At 38.9% G+C, this 18,912-nt stretch overlaps 1 protein-coding gene across 29 annotated transcripts in view; it reads right to left on the bottom strand.

The window, feature by feature from the left end:
• The window catches only part of ANKHD1 (ankyrin repeat and KH domain containing 1), a 141,667-nt gene that overhangs the window by 87,134 nt on the left and 35,621 nt on the right, over positions 1-18,912 (bottom strand). For 23 of the 29 annotated variants that reach the window (XM_054489216.2, XM_054489217.2, XM_063665537.1 and 20 more), the window contains exons 3-7: positions 18,725-18,881; positions 17,079-17,226; positions 16,204-16,351; positions 11,348-11,581; positions 8,005-8,099 (exon numbers count right to left, since the gene is read on the bottom strand). In XM_054489216.2, the coding sequence (XP_054345191.1) occupies positions 8,005-8,099; positions 11,348-11,581; positions 16,204-16,351; positions 17,079-17,226; positions 18,725-18,881 (782 nt within the window). The remainder of the gene's footprint in view (positions 1-8,004; positions 8,100-11,347; positions 11,582-16,203; positions 16,352-17,078; positions 17,227-18,724; positions 18,882-18,912) is intronic. The other 6 variants (XM_054489222.2, XM_054489235.2, XM_063665538.1 and 3 more) reach the window with 1 other exon arrangement.

The raw sequence follows: 18,912 nt of genomic DNA, 5'->3' as shown, positions 1-18,912 counted from the left end.
CCACAATGGTTGAACTAGTTTACAGTCCCATCAACAGTGTAAAAGTGTTCCTATTTCTCCACATCCTCTCCAGCACCTGTTGTTTCCTGACTTTTTAATGATCGCCATTCTAACTGGTGTGAGACGGTATCTCATTGTGGTTTTGATTTGCATTTCTCTGATGGCCAGTGATGATGAGCATTTTTTCATGTGTCTGTTGGCTGCATAAATGTCTTCTTTTGAGAAGTGTCTGTTCATATCCTTTGCCCACTTTTTGATGGGGTTGTTTTTTTCTTGTAAATTTTTTTGAGTTATTTGTAGGTTCTGGATATTAGCCCTTTGTCAGATGAGTAGATTGCAAAAATTTTCTCCCATTCTGTAGGCTGGCTGTTCACTCTGATGGTAGTTTCTTTTGCTGTGCAGAAGCTCTTTAGTTTAATTAGATCCCATTTGTCAATTTTGGCTTTTGTTGCCATTGCTTTTGGTGTTTTAGACATGAAGTCCTTGCCCAAGCCTATGTCCTGAATGGTAGTGCCTAGGTTTTCTTCTAGGGTTTTTATGGTTTTAGGTCTAACATTTAAGTCTTTAATCCATCTTGAATTAATTTTTGTATAAGGTGTAAGGAAGGAATCCAGTTTCAGCCTTCTACATATGGCTAGCCAGTTTTCCTAGCACCATTTATTAAATAGGGAATCCTTTCCTCATTTCTTGTTTTTGTCAGGTTTGTCAAAGATCAGATGGTTGTAGATGTGTGGTATTATTTCTGAGGGCCCTGTTCTGTTCCAATGGTCTATATCTCTGTTTTGGTACAGGTACCATGCTGTTTTGGTTACTGTAGCCTTGTAGTATAGTTTGAAGTCAGGTAGCGTGATGCCTCCAGCTTTGTTCTTTTGGCTTAGGATTGTCTTGGCAATGCGGGTTCTTTTTTAGTTCCATATGAACTTTAAAGTAGTTTTTTCCAATTCTGTGAAGGAAGTTATTGGTAGCTTGATGGGGATGGCATTGAATCTATAAATTACTTTGGGCAGTATGGCCATTTTCACGATATTGATTCTCCCTATCCATGAGCATGGAATGTTCTTCCATTTGTTTGTATCCTCTTTTATTTCATTGAGCAGTGGTTTGTAGTTCTCCTTGAAGAGTTCCTTCACATCCCTTGTAAGTTGGATTCCTAGGTATTTTATTCTCTTTGAAGCAATTGTGAATGGGAGTTCACTTATGATTTGGCTCTCTGTTTGTCTGTTATTGGTGTATAAGAATGCTTGTGATTTTTGCACATTGATTTTGTATCCTGAGACTTTGCTGAAGTTGCTTATCAGCTTAAGGAGATTTTGGGCTGAGACGACGGGGTTTTCTAAATATACAATCATGTCATCTGCAAACAGGGACAATTTGACTTCCTCTTTTCCTAACTGAATACCCTTTATTTCTTTCTCCTCCTGATTGCCCTGGCCAGAACTTCCAACACTATGTTGAATAGGAGTGGTGAAAGAGGGCATCATCCCTGTCTTGTGCCCGTTTTCAAAGGGAATGCTTCCAGTTTTTGCCCATTCAGTATGATATTGGCTGTGGGTTTGTCATAGATAGCTCTTATTGAGATATGTCCCATCAATACCTAATTTATTGAGAGTTTTTAGCCTGAAGGGCTGCTGAATTTTGTCAAAGGCCTTTTCTGCATCTATTGAGATAATCACGTGGTTTTTGTCTTTGGTTCTGTTTATATGCCGGATTACGTTTATTGACTTGCATATGTTAAACCAGCCTTGCATCCCAGGGATGAAGCCCACTTGATCATGGTGGATGAGCTTTTTGATGTGCTGCTGGATTCGGTTTGCCAGTATTTTATTGAGGATTTTTGCATCAATGTTCATCAGGGATATTGGTCTAAAATTCTCTTTTTTGGTTGTGTCTCTGCCAGGCTTTGGTATCAGGATGATGCTGACCTCATAAAATGAGTTAGGGAGGATTTCCTCTTTTTCTGTTGATTGGAATAGTTTCAGAAGGAATGGTACCAACTCCTCCTTGTACCTCTGGTAGAATTCAGCAGTGAATCCGTCTGGTCCTGGACTTTTTTTGGTTGGTAGGCTATTAATTACTGCCTCAATTTCAGAGCCTGTTCTTGGTCTATTCAGGGATTCAACTTCTTCCTGGTTTAGTCTTGGAAGGGTGTATGTGTCCAGGAATTTATCAATTTCTTCTAGATTTTCTAGTTTATTTGCATAGAGGTGTTTATAATATTATCTGATGGTAGTTTGTATTTCTGTGGGATCAGTGGTGATATCCCCTTTATCATTTTTTATTGCATCTATTTGATTCTTCTCTCTTTTCTTCTTTATTAGTCTTGCTAGAGGTCTATCAATTTTGTTGATCTTTTCAAAAAACCAGCTCCTGGATTCATTGATTTTTTTGAAGGTTTTTTGTGTCTCTAGCTTCTTTAGTTCTGCTCTGATCTTAGTTATTTCTTGCCTTCTGCTAGCTTTTGAATGTGTTTCCTCTTGCTTCTCTAGTTCTTTTAATTGTGATGTTAGGGTGTCAATTTTAGATCTTTCCTGCTTTCTCTTGTGGGCATTTAGTGCTATAAATTTCCCTCTACACACTGCTTTAAATGTGTCCCAGAGATTCTGGGATGTTGTGTCTTTGTTCTCATTGGTTTCAAAGAACATCTTTATTTCTGCCTTCATTTCGTTATGTGCCCAGTAGTTATTCAGGAGCAGGTTGTTCAGTTTCCATGTAGTTGAGCGGTTTTGAGTGAGTTTCTTAATCCTGAATTCTAGTTTGACTGCACTGTGGTCTGAGAGACAGTTTGTTATAATTTCTGTTCTTTCACATTTGCTGAGGAGTGCTTTACTTCCAACTACGTGGTCAATTTTGGAATAAGTGCGATGTGGTGCTGAGAAGAATGTATATTCTGTTGATTTGGGGTGGAGAGTTGTGTAGATGCCTATTAGGTCTGCTTGGTGCAGAGCTGAGTTCAATTCCTGGATATCCTTGTTAACTTTCTGTCTCGTGGATCTGTCTAATGTTGACAGTGGGGTGTTAAAGTCTCCCATTATTATTGTGTGGGAGTCTAAGTCTCTTTGTAGGTCTCTAAGGACTTGCTTTATGAATCTGGGTGCTCCTGTATTGGGTGCATATATATTTAAGATAGCTCTTCTTGTTGAATTGATCCTTTTACCATTATGTAATGGCCTTCTTTGTCTCTTTTGATCTTTGTTGGTTTAAAGTCTGTTTTATCAGAGACTAGGATTGCAACCCCTGCCTTTTTTTGTTTTCCATTTGCTTGGTAGGTCTTACTCCATCCCTTTATTTTGAACCTATGTGTGTCTCTGCACGTGAGATGGGTCTGCTGAATACAGCACACTGATGGGTCTTGACTCTTTGTCCAATTTGCCAGTCTGTGTCTTTTAATTGGAGCATTTAGCTCATTTACATTTAAGGTTAATATTGTTATGTGTGAATTTGATCCTGTCATTATGATGTTAGCTGGTTATTTTGCTCGTTAGTTGATGCAGTTTCTTCCTAGCATCGATGGTCTTTACAATTTGGCACGTTTTTGCAGTGGCTGGTACCAGTTGTTCCTCTCCATGTTTAGTGCTTCCTTCAGGAGCTCTTGTAGGGCAGGCCTGGTGGTGACAAAATCTCTCAGCATTTGCTTGTCTGTAAAGGATTTTATTTCTCCTTCACTTATGAAGCTTAGTTTGGCTGGATATGAAATTCTGGGTTGAAAATTCTTTTCTTTAAGAATGTTGAATATTGGCCCCCACTCTCTTCTGGCTTGTAGAGTTTCTGCCGAGAGATCCGCTGTTAGTCTGATGGGTTTCCCTTTGTGGGTAACCCAACCACTCTCTCTGGCTGCCCTTAACATTTTTTCCTTCATTTCAACTTTGGTGAATCTGACAATTATGTGTCTTAGAGTTGCTCTTCTCGAGGAGTATCTTTGTGGCGTTCTCTGTATTTCCTGAATTTGAATGTTGGCCTGCCTTGCTAGGTTGGGGAGGTTCTCCTGGATAACATCCTGCAGAGTGTATTCCAACTTGGTTCCATTCTCCCCGTCACTTTCAGGTACACCAATCAGACGTAGATTTGGTCTTTTCACATAGTCCCCTATTTCTTGGAGGTTTTGCTCATTTCTTTTTACCCTTTTTTCTCTAAACTTCTCGCTTCATTTCATTCATTTGATCTTCAATCACTGATACCCTTTCTTCCAGTTGATCGAATCGGCTACTGAAGCTTGTGCATTCATCACGTAGTTCTTGTGCCATGGTTTTCAGCTCCATCAGGACATTTAAGGACTTCTCTACACTGGTTATTCTAGTTAGCCATTCGTCTAATCTTTTTTCAAGGTTTTTAGCTTCTTTGCATTGGGTTTGAACTTCCTCCTTTAGCACGGAGAAGTTTGATCATCTGAAGCCTTCTTCTCTCAACTCGTTAAAGTCATTCTCCATCCAGCTTTGCTCCGTTGCTGGCGAGGAGCCGCGTTCCTTTGGAGGGGGAGAGGTGCTCTGATTTTTAGAATTTTCAGCTTTTCTGCTGTTTTTTCCCCATCTTTGTGGTTTTATCTACCTTTGGTCTTTGATGATGGTGACGTACAGATGGGGTTTTGGTGTGGATGTCCTTTCTGTTTGTTAGTTTTCCTTCTAACAGTCAGGACCCTCAGCTGCAGGTCTGTTAGAGTTTGCTGGAGGTCCACTCTAGACCCTGTTTGCCTGGGTATCAGCAGCAGAGGCAGCAGAACAGCGAATACTGCTGAACAGCAAATGTTCCTGCCTGGCCTGATCGTTCCTCTGGAAGCTTCGTCTCAGAAGGATACCCGGCCGTGTGAGGTGTCAGTCTGCCCCTACTGGGGGGTGCCTCCCAGTTAGGCTACTCGGGGGTCCAGGACCCACATGAGGAGACAGTCTGTCCATTCTCAGATCTCAAACTCCATGCTGGGAGAACAACTACTCTCTTCAAAGCTGTCAGACAGGGACATTTAAGTCTGCAGAGGTTTCTGCTGCCTTTTGTTCAGCTATGCCCTGCCCCCAGAGGTGGAGTCTACAGAGACAGGTAGGCCTCCTTGAGCAGCGGTGGGCTCCACCCAGTTCGAGCTTCCCAGCCGCTTTGTTTACCTACTCAAGCCTCAGCAATGGCGGGCACCCCTCCCCCAGCCTCGCTGCCACCTTGCAGTTCGATCTCAGACTGCTGTGCTAGCAATGAGCGAGGCTCCGTAGGCGTGGGACCCTTCAAGCCAGGCGCGGGATATAATCTCCTGGTGTGCCGTTTGCTCAATTGGAAATGCAGAAATCACCCGTCTTATGCGTCGCTCACGCTGGGAGCTGTAGACTGGAGCTGTTCCTATTCGGCCATCTTGGAAACCGCTCTTTATGTAGGTCTTAACGCTTGTTGTGACACATAAGGTCAGAGGCTATATTGTACTGTATTTCAAAAATGACCATAATGTTGCTAATGAAAAATAAATACTGAGTAGAAAAATAAGGTTTAGTAGTTCTTTAATTAAAGAAATAAGGCTGGGCATGGTGGCTCACACTGTAACCCCAGCACTTTAGGAAGCTGAGGCAGGCAGATAGCTTGAGCCCAGATGTTCGAGACCATCCTGGGCAAAGGGTGAAACCACGTTCCTACAAAAAATACAAAAATTAGCCAAGCATAGTGGTGTGCACCTGTAGTCCCAGCTACTTGGGAGGCTGAGGGCAGGAGGACTGCTTCAGCATAGGAGGCAGAGGTTGCAGTGAGCCAAGATGCCGCCACTGCACCCAGCCTGAATGATAGAGACCCTGTCTCAAAAACAAAAAAGAATTAAATAAAGAAACCTTAATTGTTAAATTTCAATATCCATCAAGATTTTTATTATACTTTGACTAGCCCAGCCTTAATCACTTTTGATATAATGCCAAAAACAGATGAGTTCACATTAAAATTTTAGTTTTACTAATACTTCAAATACATGTAAAATAAAATATTTTAACCAAATTACTGTACTGAGTTATCTGGTAGTTGAAATACATTTCTAATTGAAAAGAAAATAAGGATTTATAAATGTCAACAGATCAAGGAACTGCTATTCTGCCTATCTCCTCTAGGCTCTCGATACATTGTTTTACTTGAATTTACTTGAATTTTTGAAGTTTTTGTTTTGTTTTGTTTTTTTGTGTTTTTTTTTGAGACAGAGTCTCACTCTGTCACCCAGGCTGGAGTGCAGTGGTGTGATCTCAGCTCACTGCAACCTCCACCTCCCGGGTTCAAGTGATTCTTGTGTCTCAGCCTCCCAAGTAGCTGGGATTACAGGTGCACACTACTATGCCTGGCTAATTTTTGTATTTTAGTACAGATGGGGTTTCACCATGTTGGCCAGGCTGGTCTTGAAGTCCTGGCCTCAAGTGATCCAACCCGCCTCAGCCTCTCAAAGTGCTAGGATTACAGGCATGAGCCACCTTACCCAGTCAAATTTTTGAATATTTTTTTGATAGATTCTGCTAACATATCTTGCGTACATATATTAAGAGGGGAATTCCAAAAATAATAATAATAATAAATAAATAAATAAATAAATCTTTTCTTAAAGCCTAGGCAACATAGTGAGATGCTGTCTCCACAAAAAGTTTAAAAGTTAGCTGGGCATGGTAACATGCCCCTCTAGTCTTAGGTACTCGGGAGGCTGAGGCGAGAGGACTGCTTGAGTACAGGAGGTACAGGCTGTAATGAGCCATGACAGTGCCACTGCACTCTACCCTGGGTAACAGAGTGAGAGCCTGTCTTCAAAATAAAGAGAAAAAGAGAGAAAGAGAGAGAGAGAGAGACTAACAGAAAAACCACCCAATCAACCCATAGAATCATATGATATATGAGACAGTATAAGATACAGGTGGGAGGCTTGGGAAGCTGAGGCATGAGAATCACTTGAACCTACTTGGGAGGCTGAGGTACGAGAATCACTTGAACCTGGGAGGTAGGTTGCAGTGAGCTAAGATCACACCACTGCACTCCAGCCTGGGCAACAGAGCAAGACTCTGTCTCAAAAAAAAAAAAAAAAAAAAATAGAGGTAATATGTGGCTCCTGCATTAAGCCATTATGTTTTGAGTGATTTGTTAAACAGCAATAGTCAACAAAATAGAAATTAACATGTGTAATGATGAGCTTATTTAATCACATCTGAAAAAATGCATTTGTACTTCCAGGTAATTTTCTTGCCATTAAATTTGTCTTAAATACTTACGAGAATGCTTTGAGTTTCTTTGTATTTGCACTCTCTTTTAGATATGCATATACACATGATATATATGTGCTTACAGAAGTAGAAAAAGGATTTCTGGATTGACAGCATTAAAGGTGATTATTCTCTGTGACACAGAGAATTGTGTATTAAAAGTATGATTCTAGATTATCCTTTAAAAAAACAGTTAAATGTTTTATAGGCCATCCATACAGTTTGAGTCAATATATTTTGAGGTCAATTTGCTATTTAAGATTTTAATATGAAACTGTAAAAACACAAGAACTATGTTTACTATCTCCAGAATTAGAGTTTTATCAATAATATCCCTAAGGCCAAATACTTTGACTGTTCTATTCCAAAAGCAGATGCATTCAAGCATCAACTTTGTTTAATTTAGCATTAAGAAATTATATAAACCCAACACCATTAATAACTCTTTTATTTTTTTTTTTTTGAGACTGAGTCTCGCTGTATCGCCCAGGCTGGAGTGCAGTGGCGCAATCTCTGCTCACTGCAACCTCCATCTCCTGGGTTCAAGCGATTCTCCTGCCTCAGCCTCCCGAGTAGCTGGGACTACAGGAGCCCACCCCATGCCCAGCTAATTTTTGTAGCTTTAGTAGAGACAGGGTTTCACCATACTGGCCAGGCTGGTCTCAAACTCCTGACCACGTGATCTGCCCGACTTGGCCTCCCAAAGTGCTGGGATTACAGGCGTGAGCCACCGCACCCGGCAATTAATCACTCTTAAAGGCTTAAACACATACGACCTTTTCTTCCCATAAAATCTCAAGTGAGTGTAATTTAAAATTACCATGCAGGCCTCCATTAAGGCAGTGTGCATCTCATCTGTTTTGTGCTCTTGATCTGCACCAGCTTCAAGTAGAAAGCGAACCATATCCAAATGGCCTTGAAAAAAGGAACAAAAATTTTAAAAGAATTCACTATCAGTTTAATACTTAAATATTGAGGTATGGAATCTTTTTCTTCAGATGTCTGTACAAGAATTTGATAACTTATTTTGCATTCAATAAATAAATCAGTAACAGTTTTACAAAGTCCATTCAAAGCAATATACAGGCTTTTTTCAAGGTCTTATTATCTAGGCTTTAATGACTGAATTAGTACAAGGCACATAATTCAAGTTAAGTAAAGCAATAATGCTTTTACCTTGGTTGAATATACATAAATTATTTATCTAATCAAAACACTGAGATCAAATAGAAAGCCAAGTAAAGTATCTTTGCATCATATATTCCAGAAAAACAGCTTTAAAATAACCATAAACCCACTGTGGCAATAAGCAGGCACAGAAAACTCCATTTAAAATAATTCCAATCCTCTTGATACAGTGAATATATAAAAAGCCTTGATAGTCAATAAGAAAATGACAAACACTCCAGAAGAATGGGTGACGGATATGAAATGATAATTCAACAAAGAAATGCAAGTGAATATTAAACTGATGAAAACAATATTAAACCGTCCTATTAAAGAATGCAAATTAAAACAAGACACCATTTTTTTACTATCAAAATAGCAAATATTAAAAAGAATGATAATACCCAGTGTTGGTGAGGGTGTAGGGTGGGGCAAAGGGCACTCTCAAACATTGTTGGTGGGAATATAAATTGGTTGAACCTTTCTAGAAGGCAATTTGGCAATATGTAGCAAAACCCTTAAAAATGTCCATACCCTTTGACCCAGCAATTCCACTTCCAGGAATTTATCCTAAGGAAATAATCAGAGATTACGCAAAAATGTCTGCACAAGGATGTTATCACTGTTTTTAATAATAGTAAAAACCTGGGAAGAATTTAAGTGTCCAACAATAGGCAATTATGGTGCATCTATTTGATGTATTTGGCAGAGACTGCTAGTTCCCTATCTAATATCCATTCTCTTATTCTTTCTCACTTTAAGAGACGAGGTCTCTGTTGGCCAGGCTATAGCCCAGTGGCATGATCATAGCTCACTGCAGCCTCAAACTCCAAGGCTCAAGGGATCCGTCTGCCTCAGCTGCCCGAGTAGCTAGGACTGATCTAGGCCTCAAGAGATCCTCCTGCCTCAGCCTCCCAAAGTGCTGGGATTATAGGTGTGAGCCACTGCACCCAGCATTCTCTAATTCCTTTTTAATAATAGAACTCCAGTTTCATCTGGGCAGCAACATACCTGACTAGAAGACTATGTTTCTCTGCCCATCTTGCAGTTATGTGTAGCCAATGAGATGTAAGTGGTAGTTATAAGGCCGCATACCTAGGAAGACTCTTTAAAAGGAGCTTACTAAATTGAGAGGCACTCCTTAAAAGACTCCCTTAACGTCTTTCCTAGAATGTGAACTGCTGGGGTCCTAGCTATCATCTTGGTTTTAGGTTTATTGTAACCTTGAGGATACAAACCACATACTAGGATAGCAGAGCAGAAAAATAGAATTATGAGCTCTTGATGACAATGGAACTGCATACTAGCCCTAAATGCTTACCTTTGAATTTCTCTCTTGCTCAAATCGTTAATTTAGATTTTGTGACATATGCAACCAATTTTAATCCTAAATGAAATAGTGAAATAGTACATAATCATCAAAAGTTACATTGTAAGAATATTTATTGAGGCCAGGCATGGTGGCTTACACCTGTAATCCTAACACTTTGGGAGTCTGAGGTAGGAAGATCACTTGAGGCCTGCAGGTTGAGACCCTCCTGGGCAACATAGTGAGACCCCCATCTCTACAAAAAAATTAAAATAAAATTAGCTGGGTATGGTGGTGTGAGTCTGTAATCCTAGCTAATCAGGAGGCTGAGGCAGGAGGATCGCTTGAACTCAGGAGTTTGAGGCTGCGGTGAGCTATGATAGTGCCACTGCACTCCATCCTGGGTGATAGAACAAAACCCTGCCTCTAAAAATAATAAAAAATAGGCCAGGTACGGTGGCTCATGCCTATAACCCCAGCATTTTAGGAGGCCAAGGCAGGTGGATCATTTGAGGTCAGGAGACCAGACTGACCAATATGATGAAACCCTGTCTCTACTAAAAATACAAAAATTAGCCAGACGTGGTGGCATGCACCTGTAATACCAGCTACTAGGGAGGCTGAGACAGGACAATCACTTGAACCCAGGAGGCAGAAGTTGCAGTGAGCCGAGATCGTGCCATTGCACTCCAGCCATTGCACTCTTGTTTCAACAAGAGTGAAACTCCATCTCAAAAAAACAATGATAATAAATGAAAAATAAAAAATAAAGAATATTTATTGAGATGAAAAATGTCCATGATACACTGCTAAGTAAAATAAGTAGATTATAAAACTGTTAAGAGTATAACTATTTTGTTTAAAATATATATATATGTTTGTATATAAACATACTTAAAAACAAACTGGAAATGTATACACTAAAATATTGTATACATGCTTTTTTATCTTTAGATGGTAGCATTACATGTCATTTTAAAATTTCTTTTCTTTAGCTGGCTGTGCTGGCTCACACCTGTAATCCCAGTACTTTGGGAGGCTTGGGAGGCTCAGGCAGGAAGATCACTTGAGGTCAGGAGTTCAAGACCAGCCTGGCCAACATAGTGAAACCCTATCTCTACTAAAAATACAAAAATTAGCCAGGCATGGTGGTGCATGCCTGTAGTCCCAGCTACTTGGGAGGCTGAGGTACGAGAATCACTTGAGCCTGGGAGGCAGAGGTTGCAGTGGGCTGAGATCATGCCACTGCATTCCAGCCTGGGTGACAGAGCGAAATTCTGTCTCAAAAAAAAAAAATTTCTTTTCTTTGTGTTACTCTGTGTTTTTCAGGTTTTCAGTATTGTGTGTATTATTACTTTGGCATGTACTATTTTTTAAATAAACATTGGAAAAATCATATAAAACAAAAGTTATTAAATAATGGAAACCCTCTAAATCTAAGCTAAGTAGTTGGGTTAACTTCGCAGTTAACCCAATAAATCTGAATTAAAATAATAAACATACACTAGAAAACTATATTACAGGTGATATAGACTAAAATAGACTTTCTATATAATTTCTTATAAACTAGATAATTTTATAGCACAGGGAAAACATAAGCAATATAAAGTAAACTCAAATACTCAGTACTCAAATAATCAAAGTGGTTATGAAAAACATTATAAATATTCATACATATATTAAGTACCTTTGTAGCATGCAAGTGTTAGAGCACTTTCTTTGAATTCATTAGAATGAGTGTTGATGCCTGCACCATGATCTAAAAGAACTCTTGCAACTTCCACATGACCTGCACTGGCTGCTTCCATTAAGGGAGTATGTCCATTTTCATTATGATCTTCTATATTTGCACCTTCATTAAGGAGCACTTTAACAATGTCAACAAATCCTCCAGCACACGCGTAAGTTAGTGCGGTGTTTCCTAAAAAGAAGAAAAAGAAATATAATACATGAGCAGAATACATATTTAAAAAATAAAAATAAAAGATTTAAAAAGAAAAACATAATAATAAAAAGAAATATAAAATCATGACAGAACAGATACAATTATGATTATGCTAATGCTCTAGGTATACCTCTTCAATTCCCTTACACAAATCACTACAACTATTATCTCAATTTTTTTTCATTATCATTGGTTAGAAGCATCACCTTAATTTTCTTTTCTTTTTCTTTGAGACAGTGTCATTCTGTTGCCCAGGCTGGAGTGCAATGGCATGATCTTGGCTCACTGCCACCTCTGCTTCCCGGCTTCAAGTGATTCTCCTGCCTCAGCCTCCCGAGTAGCTGGGATTACAGGTGCCCACCACCATGCCCCGCTAATTTTGTATTTTTAGGAGAGACAGGGTTTCACCATGTTGGCAGGCTGGTCTCAAACTCCTGACATCAGGTAATCCACCCGCCTCGGCCTCCCAAAGCGCTGGGATTACAGGTATAATCTGCCAATTATGCCAATTATACCGATTACACCAATTACACCACGCCCAGCCAATTTTCCTACTAATTAAAAGATTTTCTGGCCAGGTGCGATGGCTCACACCTGTAATCCCAGCACTTTGGGAGGCCAAGGTGGGAGGATTGCTTGAACCCAGGGAGTTTGCGACCAGCCTGAACAACACAGTATCTCTACTAAAAAAAACTGAGCCAGGCATGGTGGCATACCCCTGTAGTCCCTGCTCCTCTAGAGGCAGGAGGTGGGAGGATCACTTGAGCCCAATACAAAAGACTTTCTGGAAAGCCCAATACGAAAGACTATATGTTATAAAGATCGGAACAATATAAAAAGGCCAGAAAAGCAAATCTATAGAGACAGAAAGTAGATTAATCGTTGTCTGAATAACTGAGGTGACTCCAAACGGGCATAGAGATCTTTCTGTGGTGATGGGAATATTCTACAATTAGATTGTACTGATGATTGTACAACTCTATAAATTTACTAAAAATCATTATTGTATACTTAAATCAAGTGAATTTTATGGTATATGAATTATATCTCAATAAAACTGGGATTTTTTTTTGTTTGTTTTTTTAAAAAGCAGCAGCAGCTACATTTGGACTGGGCCTCAAAAGTTAAGTACGATTCGTAAAGGCGGAAAAGGACATCTGGCATCAAACAAAATGCATTAAGTAAAGGCAGGTGACTAGAATAGTGACCACATCCCCTCACAGAGCTGCAATACAGAGCTATGGTTTATCATCCCTGGTCTCTCCTGAGACTGACTGCTTTGGAGTACAGAAGGAAGACTTCTGGGAACCTGTATTTTTAACAAGCTCTCTTAAGTGATTCTGACATGCAGCCAGTAGGTGCAACTTACTGAACAAAATGAATGAATTAATTAAAATACGAACTTGACTAGAAATTATTGGTGAGAACATAATGCAATTTCCTTCTGGAAATCTCTATTTTCCCAATGAAGTATGAGTTAAGGAAATCAGTGGAAGCGAGGAGGGGTTTGAGAAGAATGTCTGAAATGGCCACATGGAGAGTGTACGGAGGAGCCCATCAAAGAGCATGTGCTTACTGCATGGTATATAATAATCCCGTCCTTCTACATAGTGTATCTATTTCAGCTAAAAAAAAAAAAAAAAAGAATGGGGGACTTCATCTCAGTCAAGCCCTTTTCTCTCTCAAAATGTTCACCTACTTTTTAAAAATAAAGGTACTGAGAACAATATGGTGGTTTTCAAACTGTCTTCCAAAGAACTTTAGAATCCCCCCTTCCAAGAAGTTCCTCAGCACAGAAGATGGGGAGACCTAGGTTCCAGAAATTAAAGCCCCCAACTATCTCTACTTTAGATCAACTCCTCTTTTATTTGTGTAATATTATATCTGTGCTTCCATATACTGTTTGGCTTAAAGTTAGAGTTATTTGACAGAAAACAACCTTAAAAACCACTGAATTTGATGATCACCAAGAATCCTCAAGGAGAAATTTAAAACTTCCTTGATGGCAGCATCCTCTTTTTTGAGTATTTTTCTTTTTCTTTTTTTTTTTTAGACGGAGTCTCGCTCTGTTGCCCAGGCTGGAGTGCAGTGACATAATCTCGGCTCACTGCAAACTCCACCTCCTGGGTTCATGCCATTCTCCTGCCTCAGCCTCCCGAGTAGCTGGGACTACCGGCGCCTGCCACCACGCCTAGCTAATTTTTTTGTATTTTTAGTAGAGATGGGGTTTCACCATGTTAGCCAGGATAGTCTCGATCTCCTGACCTCGTGATCCTCCCACCTCGGCCTCCCAAAGTGCTGGGATTACAGGCGTGAGCCACCACATCCGGCCCTTTTTTTGAGTATTTTTCAAAGGAGTGTGTATATAGCATAATGCTGTTAACCAGAAGAAAGCAATTGATTTTATCATCTTAATTTAACAACTTTTGCTATAGTTCACAACCAATTAATGCCCTCTGCCCCTAAAATTTGTGGTATATCAATTCAAGGAAATATTATGCAACCTTTAAAAAAGTTTGTTAAGAAGTTAATAAAATAGGCCTGGAGCGATGGCTCATGCCTGTAATCCCAGCACTTTGCGAGGCTGAGGTGGGTGGATCATGAGGTCAGGAGATCAAGACCATCCTGGCTAACACAGTGAAACCCCGTCTCTACTAAAAATACAAAAAATTAGCCGGGCGTGGTGGCAGGCACCTGTAGTCCCAGCTACTAGGGAGGCTGAGGCAGGAGAATGGCGTGAACCCGGAAGGCGGAGCTTGCAGTGAGCCGAGATCGCGCCACTGCACTCCAGTCTGGGCAACAGTGCAAGACTCCATCTCAAAAAAAAAAAAAAGTTAAAAAATAGAAAATAAGTGAAGTCAAACAAAATTGCACATAGGGTATAATTTCAACTACATAATTTTATATATCAAAAATACTGGAAGGAACTAAACTAACACAGTAATAGCAGTGATTTCTGTGCCACAGAGTTTATGGGAGAGTAATCTTTTATTCTTCCTACTTCTCTGCATTTCTCAAATATTCTTACAATGAGCATATATTATTTTCATAATCAGATAAAAAATTAAGTAAATCAATCTGGTGGTTCACCAACACGCTCTAACATTAACTGTTTTCTTTTATGTAAATATAAGAGATATTTTCTGTATTTAATTAATACAGGGAGCCACTTTCAAGGGTTTCAACTATAGTATGCACAAAGCTGCTCAGTTCAAATAAATGATGGGCGAGGGATTTAGGTTGCACACTCCTATGAGACAACTGACTATCTGAGGTGAAACAGTTTCATCCCGAAAACATCCCCTCTTCCCATGTGTGGAAAAACTGTCTTCCAATTGTCTCTGGTGTCAAAAAGGTTGGGGACTGTTGCTATACAAGAATATCTCAGCCAGGCTTGGTTGGCTCACGTCTGTAATCCCAGCACTTTGGGAGGCTGAGGCGGGCAGATCACATGAGATCAGGAGTTCAAGACCAGCCTGGCCAACATAGTGAAACCCCCATCTCTACTAAAAAAGTACAAAAAATTAGCCGGGAGTGGTGGTACTCGCCTGTAATCCCAGCTACTTGGGAAACTGAGGCGGGAGAATCTCTTGAACCTGGGAGGTGGAGGTTGCAGTGAGCCAAGATCGTGCCACTGCACTCCAGCCTGGGTGACAGAGTGAGACTCCATCTCAAAAAAAAAAAAAAAAAAAAAAAAAGAATATCTTATTATAGTAAATGTATTCAGCAAACTCAACATGTAAAACCCTATAGGGTAAACACTCAGGTTTATCTATAATCTAAAGAGTATTGTATTGAAGGTAAAGAATTATAAGAAATACAGTTTATAATTTTGCCTCCATATATATTACATACATAACATATAAGACATGTTGTTGTAAGACACATATATAGTAAAATGGTTACTATAGAACAAATTAACATATTTTTCTCATATAGTTACCCAATTTTGCCCCCTGTGGCAAGAGCAGCGTAATCTACTCATTTAGCAAAAAATTCTGAATATAATACACTATTATTAATTACAGTCCTCATGTTGTACATCCGACTTTTTGACTTGTTCATTCTACATATTTGCTACTTTGTATCCTTTTACCTACTTCTCCCATTTCTTCTCCCCACCCCTGACCCAGTAACCAATGTCTTATCTCTATATACTTAACTCTTTTTGTAAATTTTCAATATTCCACTTGTAAGTAAGATCATGCATACATATGTCCATAAGACTGTGGGGAAAAAAAAACTGAGATCATGCAATACTTCTCTTTCTGTGTCTGACTTATTCCACTTAGCATAATGTCCTTCAGGTCCATCCATGTTGTGGCAAATGGCAGGATCTCCTCCTTTTTTTAAGTCTGAATAATATTCCATTATGTTCATACCACAAAAACTCAATCTTGACTAAAGGAGAATCCAAGTGTGTTTTAAAGACTTTTGAGGATGTCAAATTAATTTGTATTTTACTCAAAGATTCTACACAAGGGCTAAGATTTTTCTGTAGGTTTACACTGATTTTCCTCAGAAATCTAATTTTTCTCTCTCTCAGGTAACAATTATGTCAATTTTTTCCCCCAATTAATACATAATTTTCTACATACCTGTTGCAGACTGGGAGTTGACATCAGCATCATGAAGAAGTAATAATTTCACAATATCTAAGTAACCTCCACTGGAAGCTGCCATCAGGGGAGTTATGTCTCCTTTATTCCCTCGATCTTCAACATTAGCATGCATAGCAAGCAATACCTTTAAAACACATATACACACAGAGAAATTGTTAATTCTTACTATTCAATAATATTTCTAGAGAATATACTGAATCTCTGAAGATATTCTTCTAGAATAGGGGTGGGGAAAAATCAATAATGACCTTTTGAAAAAATTATGCAATAGTCACTGCTTAACATGCCAGGTTACATATTTTACAATATCACTACATACTAATATTTAAATAAAGTACACAATCATATTAGCCATCCTGTTATAAAATGTGATGGCTCTTGTCAAAGAATGTTATGCTTGAGGTTATCTAGCTAAAGAACAGCAAAACTGTACTCACAAGACAGAAACTGGTAAAAACATGGTTAATTCCCAGTACTGTTCCAACATAGAAGGAAAAAAAATTAAAAGAATTGGGGTAACCTGAATGTGATGAAAATAATGACTACTTTCCATTATAGTTGTATATTATTTCAAAGGACAAATTTAAAATTATTATTACATCTATTTGTTTCTTATTCATTAGGAGTAGCTTTGAGTAAGTGGCAGAAAAATGGATCATTCTCAGTTGCATGTACAGGCAACAAAATAAACTGTGTATCTGTTTCTACTTTACCTACTACCAAAAAGGGAAGGAGGATGGGGGAAGAGAAGACTCTGGCCTCTAATTATAATCTATCTTATAAGTGACAAAAATAAATAAAATATCAAAACCCTTCCACAATTTTAATCACTAAAGATTATTTCTGCTTACTTGTGCTAATTCATAATACCCTGCTGAACAAGCCAAACACAGCAGGCTTTCTCCTTCTTCTGTATGTTCATTTACACTTCTGCCTTCATCTAGCAATTTACGAACAGCATTAACATCCCCATCTGAACAAGCTTCTGCTAGACTGCGACTGGAAACAAAACCATTCAACAATTAACCAAAACAAAAAGACTCAGGGGTCCTATGATAAGTTATATTAAATATAAATAGTCACACAAAGAAAAATGTCAATGCAGTAAGAGAAAAAATTATATGAACATATTACTTGCTGAGCATTTTGTCTGCAAGTTCAATTATTCATGTTTATCAACAAAGCCAGAAAGCCAGTGAGTGAATTTGAAACCAGCTGTCATTTTTATCTTTTAAAATCTCCTAACATATTACAACAAATTTTAAATAAAGTTTTTTAAAGCATTAGACCAAGCATGTCCAACCCATGGCCCAGGACAGCTTTGAAAGCAACCCAACACAAATTTTTGTAAACTTTTTTAAAACATTATGAAATTTTTTTGCAATTTTTTTTTCTTTTTGCTCATCAGCTATCATTAGTGTTTGTATTTTGTTTTGTTTTGTTTTTGAGACAGAGTCTCACTCTGTTGCCCAGGCTGGAATGCAGTGGCACAATCTTGGCTCACTGCAACCTCCACCTCCCAGGTTCAAGTGATTCTTGTGTCTTAGCCTCTCAAGTAGCTGGGATTACAGATGTGTGCCACCACACCTGGCTAATTTTTGTATTTTTAGGAGAGATGAGTTTTCACCATGTTGTCCAGGCTGGTCTTGAACTCCTGGCCTCAAGTGATCCACCCATCTTGGCCTCCCAAAGTGCTTGGTTACAGACATGAGCCACCATGCCTGGCCTCTAGTGTTTATATTTTCTGTGTGGCCCAAGACAATTCTTCTTCTTCCAGTGTAGCCCAGGGAACCCAAAATTTGGACACCCCTGTATTAGATGCACAAGTTTTTAAACTCTACTTGTATAATGATTCCCAAAGATATTTTGGGATATAATCCTATGGCTGAAATTTTTACTTAGTAACAGTGAAGGTGAAAACCTAAGAAAACTATTTTACAACAGAATGACTAACTAGACCACCGAGTCTCAAACTTTAATGTGTACAAATTACTCGTATTTCTTGTTAAAATGCAGATTCTGATTCAGTAAATATGGAGTAGGGCCCAGGATTTTGCATTTCTCATAAGCTCTGAGGTGATGCTGATACTGCTAGTCCATGGACCATATCTGAGTAGCAAGCAACTAGACTACTGCATTAGTAACTCGTTTCATGTATTAGTACTCAAGCAATCAGTTTAGAGTTTACTATAATAACTTTTAGAATAAGTAACTTCCTTATAACTGGAAAACAGATCTTATTCAGTTTGGATTTCTCAGAGACTCTAGTGTAATATATTCCACAAGAATGCTCAATGGCTAGAGCTGAATGAAGAAACAAAAATATCCATTTGTATAGCTACATAATACATATACATTTATATATCCACTTAAAATGTAATATTCATTCAGCTAAAGTTTATAAGCTCCACCAAAAGATATATTTAACCAAAATTGGCTACTTCCCCAAAATCTATTCAAGAAAATGTCTAATATCCAAAAGTCATTAAACACATACGTGTCTACTTGTCCTGCATTGTGGCTGTTTTCTGCTTTCATCCGTGTCAGTGCAGCAGCAGCTTCATCCAGTGCACAACTAACTGAGGATGTCAGTCTCCGGAGTACCTCAGGATCTGCAAAAGCTTTACCATCAGCAGTTGACAATTTGCCAATTCCTTCAGTGTGCATCAATCAATCAGGTAGTGC

Source organism: Pongo pygmaeus, chromosome 4 (assembly GCF_028885625.2).
Source record: "Pongo pygmaeus isolate AG05252 chromosome 4, NHGRI_mPonPyg2-v2.0_pri, whole genome shotgun sequence".
Taxonomy (NCBI): Eukaryota; Metazoa; Chordata; class Mammalia; order Primates; family Hominidae; genus Pongo; species Pongo pygmaeus.
Note: the sequence above shows the minus strand (reverse complement) of the source record. Positions and strands in the feature narration are given on the sequence as shown.